Source organism: Convolutriloba macropyga, chromosome 7, assembly GCF_964194025.1.
Source record: "Convolutriloba macropyga chromosome 7, txConMacr16.3, whole genome shotgun sequence".
Lineage (NCBI taxonomy): Eukaryota > Metazoa > Xenacoelomorpha > Acoela > Convolutidae > Convolutriloba > Convolutriloba macropyga.
Genome location: NC_134474.1, coordinates 49,361,813 through 49,368,655, shown reverse-complemented (window position 1 = coordinate 49,368,655; position 6,843 = coordinate 49,361,813). Strand labels below are relative to the sequence as shown.

Sequence of the window (6,843 nt, the reverse complement as noted above, 5' to 3'; positions counted from 1 at the left end):
ACTTACAAAAACCACTTATGTGAATTTTGAAAAAATACTTTACGCTAAATTATGAAAAAAAGCTCTTAAAAACAACTTTCACTGAAAAGCTGGAAAAAGGTACTATTTTTTTAACATTTCAAAAACATATAAATCCAAAGAAAAATTCCCTTCAGCCAATACGGTATCCAGATGCTCGCAAAACAATAGGAATGTCATTATAGGCAAAGAAACTTAGCTAAAAACCAAAAAAATCGAAAAACTGCAAAAAATTAAGAAAAATAGTTCCAATTTTAGCCCTTTGTCATATTTTTCAAACAAAAAAATGATTCTCACCCACAAAACTGCAACCAATTGTTATCATAATATTGCTCAAGTAGAAGGGGTTTCTTCAATACCCATTTGAGCCAGTAAAACAAAATATTCGTCAAAAAAAACGCAAAAATTAGCCCGAAAATCAGCAAAATACATTAAAAACCACTGAATTATCATAAAATTCATATGAATTTCCAGAAACCTTCAAACCACTACCAAAACCAGGCTGAAAATAAAACAAAATCATAACCAAACCTCTTAACGAAAACAAGTAAAAAAAACTGCTTTGAAATGCCGCAAGTGAACAAAAATTTTCGCTCGCTTAGAGAAAATTTTTTCACACACCAATTTCTCGCTCTCTCAAAAACAGCGGTATGAACAAAAACGACTCTCTTTTCGCTCCACTCTTCACTTTTGTTCAGCACCAAAATCACTCCAAAATTTTTTCACGCGTTTCATTTCCCGCTTCAAAAATCACTTCAATAAAATTGATTTAAAAAAGGACTTCTCCAATACTCCTCTTCGAGTCGTAAAAAACACAGCGCCCCAATACAATTCAAATTCTTTGAATTGTAAAAAACCACGATGTCCCCAATAATAGCCGCTATCGCTTCGCGGCTATTAATAAACAGACTACCGGCAGGCGAATTGCTCACGAAAAACCGAAAAAAAATCGAAAAACTGCAAAAAATTAAGAAAAATAGTTCAAATTTTAGCCCTTTTTTGTCATATTTCTCAAACAAAAAAATGATTCTCACCCACAAAACTGCAACCAATTCTTATCATAATATTGCTCAAGTAGAAGGGGTTTCTTCAATACCCCTTTGAGCAAGTAAAACAAAATGTTCGTCAAAAAAACGCACAAATTAGCCCGAAAATCAGCAAAATACATTAAAAACCACTGAATTATCATAAAATTCATACGAATTTCCAGAAACCTTCAAACCACTACCAAAACCAGCCTAAACAATAAAATCAAATCTGTTAAAATATGATAAAAAAACTGATCAAATTTTGTTATAAATTGAGATCACGAAAAAAAACCTTCAAACCACTACCAAAACCAGCCTAAAATTAAAACAAAATCATAACCAAACCTCTTAACGAAAACAAGTAAAAAAAACTGCTTTAAAATGCCGCACGTGAACAAAAAATTTCGCTCGCTTAGAGAAAATTTTTTCACACATCAATTTCTCGCTCTCTCAAAAACAGCGGGATGAACAAAAACCACTCTCTTTTCGCTCCACTCTTCACTTTTGTTCAGCACCCAAATCACTCCAAATTTTTTCACGCGTTTCATTTCCCGCTTCAAAAATCACTCCAATAAAATTGATTTAAAAAAGGACTTCTCCAATACTCCTCTTCGAGTCGTAAAAAACACAGCGCCCCAATACAATTCAAATTCTTTGAATTGTAAAAAACCACGATGTCCCCAATAATAGCCGCTATCGCTTCGCGGCTATTAATAAACAGACTACCGGCAGGCGAATTGCTCACGAAAAACCGAAAAAAAATCGAAAAACTGCGAAAAATTAAGAAAAATAGTTCCAATTTTAGCCCTTTTTTGTCATATTTCTCAAACAAAAAAATGATTCTCACCCACAAAACTGCAACCAATTGTTATCATAATATTGCTCAAGTAGAAGGGGTTTCTTCAATACCCATTTGAGCCAGTAAAACAAAATATTCGTCAAAAAAAACGCAAAAATTAGCCCGAAAATCAGCAAAATACATTAAAAACCACTGAATTATCATAAAAGTCATATCCAGAAACCTTCAAACCACTACCAAAACCACCCTAAACAATAAAATCAAATCTGTTAAAATATGATAAAAAACTGATCAAATTTTGTTATAAATTGAGATCACGAAAAAAACTATCTGCCAAAATAACTTCATCAAATCAACTAGTACTTACAAAAACCACTTGTGAATTTTGAAAAAAATACTTTACGCTAAATTATGACAAAAAGCTCTTAATAACAACTTTCACTGAAAAGCTGGAGAAAGTTACTATTTTTTTAATATTTCAAAAAACATATAAATCCAAAGAAAAATTCCCTTCAGCCAATACGGTATCCAGATGCTCGCAAAACAATAGGAATGTTATTATAGGCAAAGAAACTTAGCTAAAAACCAAAAAAAAAAACAAAAAACTGCAAAAAATTAAGAAAAATAGTTCCAATTTTAGCCCTTTGTCATATTTCTCAAACAAAAAAATGATTCTCACCCACAAAACTGCAACCAATTGATATCATAATATTGCTCAAGTAGAAGGGGTTTCTTCAATACCCATTTGAGCCAGTAAAACAAAATATTCGTCAAAAAAAAACGCAAAAATTAGCCCGAAAATCAGCAAAATACATTAAAAACCACCGAATTATCATAAAATTCATATGAATTTACAGAAACCTTCAAACCACTACCAAAACCAGCCTGAAAATAAAACAAAACCATAACCAAACCTCTTAACGAAAACACGTAAAAAAACTGCTTTAAAATGCCGCACATGAACAAAAAATTTCGCTCGCTTAGAGAAAATTTTTTCAAACATCAATTTCTCGCTCTCTCAAAAACAGCGGTATGAACAAAAACCACTCTCTTTTCGCTCCACTCTTCACTTTTGTTCAGCACCAAAATCACTCCAAATTTTTTCACGCGTTTCATTTCCCGCTTCAAAAATCACTCCGAAAAAAGGACTTCTCCAATACTCCTCTTCGAGTCGTAAAAAACACAGCGCCCCACTACAATTCAAATTCTTTGAATTGTAAAAAACCACGATGTCCCCAATAATAGCCGCTATCGCTTCGCGGGTATTGATAAACAGACTACCGGCAGGCGAATTGCTCACGAAAAAGGGAGAGGTAATAGCTAGCGTAAGCTTAGGACAAGCCACGGAACATTGAGTGGTATCAAAAAGGAGTGGAGAGGAGCTCCAATCTGGTGTTCTAAAGTTGTACACCTGGAGCCTAGGATCTATTCTGTCCCCCCAGCTTAGTGAGCATAAACTTTTATGACCCCAGGCGCACGTGCTATTTTCTTACGTAGTAACATGTTATATAACATATAATTTGCAACTTGGGGTAATAATTTCTGAAGGCGGAACGTCGACTTCAATTGCTCAAGCGACAGAATGTTCTATCTAAAAAGTCGAAATTCTCAAGCGACATTTTTTCATAAAAAAGGATCTTTTCCGTTTGTCTTCTCATCCCTCCACCTTATTGGGTGCATATGATTTGCACCCTCAGAGCGCACGAGGCATATTTTTACAATTATTTAATACGTAATGGCACGTGTTTTGTAACGGGGTGGGGGTGGTGCATAACGTACTTTGGGGGGCAAAGAGAAGCGATCCATAAAAAGAAACGTACGTTTACAATTGCTTCAAACTATAGAGCTTGAGCATCTATTCGGTCGAGGGAAATTAAAAATATAATAATGGGGGAATTGGGATTATTGACTTGCGGTTATTTGTTTTTGATTCATTATTCTCTTGATCTGATGCACATCAGGGACAGTGGTCTAGTGGTATGATTCTCGCTTTGGGTGCGAGAGGCCCCGGGTTCAATCCCCGGCTGTCCCCGCACTATCTTTTTTTTGCAAAATTTGGACATAAAGCGATATATACTAAACTAGCTCTGATTTACAGATCAAACAAAATTGATAAAGTAACAGCACCATTTTTACAATCACAAATGGAAAGCAAACAATCGGAAACATTTCATCTGGACAGTTCATAGATTTAAAATAGGCTGAGCTTTAAGAACAACAAATTTTGATGACATTCTGGGCTCCTGAATTCGAGGGAACATTTAGGGTTAGGTGTAAAAACATATTTGCCATTCTAGCCCCTTCCTAATGGGCATAGCCCCATCCATAGTTACCGTAACTATGCCATAATGGGAAAGACCCGTAGTTAATTTTATATTACCCAAACAGGGGCTTTCCCATTATGCCCCCTTCTCCGCGCTTAGGGCTTAGGGGGCATATAACGCATAAACCCCGTAGCGTAAATACACCATGATTGAAGGCTACAATTTTGTGTACAGCTATAATGCGAAAGAACCCCAAAACCTCGATGATAGCATTCCTCAATTTTGAACTAAGGTCTCAGAATCGAAAAAAAAACTTATGACAGACAGCCAGACACGTCCATCCATACTGACGGCAAAAATAATCATATCATCTTTTTGCATAAAACAGTCTGTTTTCCTGCCGCATAAATATTACTCTTTCTATTCATAACAGTCTCACTTGTCTTTAACTGTATCTGTTTTTGCTACTTGAATAGTATCATATCATCAGTCTTCGTGTGTAGTACACTGTGGAGTGAGTTGCTGCTGTTTGTATGAGTTGGAAGAGTTAGCAACACCACCACTAGTAGTAGCAGCTGTCGTGGTGATGACGGCCGAGGTACTGTTAGTGGAGACAGAACTAACACTGTTCGAGTGACTATTCGTGGCTGTTGTCGCTGTACTCTCCCAGTAACTCAGGTATGTCGGGTAAGGGTCCAGACTTTGCACCTTCTCGAATCTAAGCATTCAAACAAAAATTACGGAAAATTTGCGTCACAACTTCTGATAAAAACATAGCTGGCCGATTGCCAGAAGATTCGACTGCATTGCTGACATGTAATCTCAAAAAGACCAACAGGGGAGGAGATTAAAGCGAAGTTGACCATGCAGCCTACAATAACGTTCCGACCCCAGCTCATCTACATTTTTAACTTAATTGCCAACCAAATGGAGAGATGTTGAAAAACAGATGTCTGAGTTTAAAAAAATCGTTACAAACCCAAACTACTAACTGAATTACATAATGCCATGCTATATTAGAGCGCTAGATCTGCCATTAATAAGACTACGAGAAAAAACTCCTTACGGCAAAAACTCCTAAATTTAAAGGCACCTAGTAACAACGTCAAAAAACAATCAGATAAAAGCTTAACACAAACTAACTTTTTATTAACTACACAGCAGATGGGACTTTTCATTAATGAGACTAGGTAACAAGTCGACAAAAAAAGAAATAATGAGGCGAAGTTCATAAATCCATCAACGTTTTTTAAACCAAATAATTTCAAACGTCTTAGAAACCATTTGCTTGTAACTGATTTTTTTTTAAAATAAATTAACCAAAAAGTCCTTCAGCAACCAATAGGACATGACTTTGGTGAGACTAAGCCATAGAAACGGACTAAAGATTAAGAAAAAACTCATAAAATTACAATTTGCGAAAACACCAATTAATGAAGTCATTAAAATCATTAGCTACCATCTGAATATCATGTTCTTTTATTTCAATTACTAATTATATTAATTCGATTTAAATTATACTGAAAAAAGAAAACTGTTCATCTGGACCTCAAATGAGCTAAAAGAAGAGAAAAAAAACAAATATTGACCACTCAAAGTTTTTATGAAAACGCATATTGTTCAACAAACAAAACTTAACCGACGAACGTCGGGCGAATTGCTCTCAAACGACCGGCGAGCAGTTGGCTTCGTCAGTACCTAGCCACTGTTTAGTGAGGTTAGCTTTACCTTGACTGAAGGGGCGTGAGGTTAAGGAAATAGACGGTGACCTCACGCCACAACAGCTGCTGAAGTGCGCCATCAACAAAAGAGTTAAGGCGAGAGAGAGAGAGAGAGAGTGCGAGATAAAACGTGAAGGAGAAAGAGAAGGAAATGCCAACCACCACCACAGAGATAGAGAAAGAGAACTAGGAATTTTTTCCATGATGAGATTCGACACTACAACTCAAGTTTTCTAGCCTTGTTAGTAACTAAATCATATAGAAAAAACTGAAAGTGTAAAATTCAGAAGAAAAATTTACACATATCGCAGTGAAGAAACTGTTCAAAAACATTTTTCGACTCCGGATTATTGTCATGTAACCCATCTGCAAGACTTAAAAAGCTTCGTTGGCCAGAAAAGATAGTTAAACTCAGAAAAGGACAAAAATATTCAAAAATTTTACAAACAGCAAATTATAACAAAATCTTGCCAAAAACTCGTGATATTAGTATCTTCAGAACACCATTGTATTGTCTCAAGAGACTATCCAACATCCCTATTTCGAGCCTTGAACAGTTTCGCTGGCCCATAAAGATCTATACGCTTGGAACCTGATAATAATTTTTCAAAAATTTCTAAAATTAAACTTTATCAAAAAATTGCTTATATTCGAGTCATTGACACAATGATAACCATTCCAATAAATCTGGGCACTAAGCAGCACCTTACTATCAAAACTCGAGGAAGGTCCCTGGTGCACGGAAAAAATAATCAAAAAATATTCAAAAACTTGAAATAATTGCATAAGATTTTTAAATTTCTTGAATTTGGGATATCAATATCTTGAAAAACAAAACATTTCATTCAAAACTATTCAGTAACCTATTACCAAAACCTGGAGGAGGTTTCTTGCTCTTGAGGCCGCAAAATCCTTCAAAAAAAACAATTTTTAAAAAACAAGATTGCCGAAATTTTTTTTAAAAAATGCTAAAACTAGTGATGTTAAAATCTTTAAAAACAATCCATTGCATC

The 6,843-nt window shown here is 35.3% G+C and overlaps 1 protein-coding gene and 1 non-coding gene across 3 annotated transcripts in view; one reads left to right on the top strand and one right to left on the bottom strand.

Annotated features, from left to right (window-relative positions):
- Positions 1–3,805: 3,805 nt before the first annotated feature.
- Positions 3,806–3,877, top strand: Trnap-ugg (transfer RNA proline (anticodon UGG)). The gene has a single exon. It is a non-coding gene; the product is annotated as a tRNA-Pro (tRNA).
- Positions 3,878–3,907: 30 nt separating this feature from the next.
- LOC142342956 (1-phosphatidylinositol 3-phosphate 5-kinase-like) overlaps positions 3,908–6,843 on the bottom strand; it is a 57,846-nt gene continuing 54,910 nt past the window's right edge. For both annotated transcript variants that reach the window (XM_075394634.1, XM_075394635.1), the window contains exon 14: positions 3,908–4,827. In XM_075394634.1, coding sequence (XP_075250749.1) covers positions 4,596–4,827 — 232 coding nt within the window. In that variant the 3' untranslated portion in view covers positions 3,908–4,595. The remainder of the gene's footprint in view (positions 4,828–6,843) is intronic.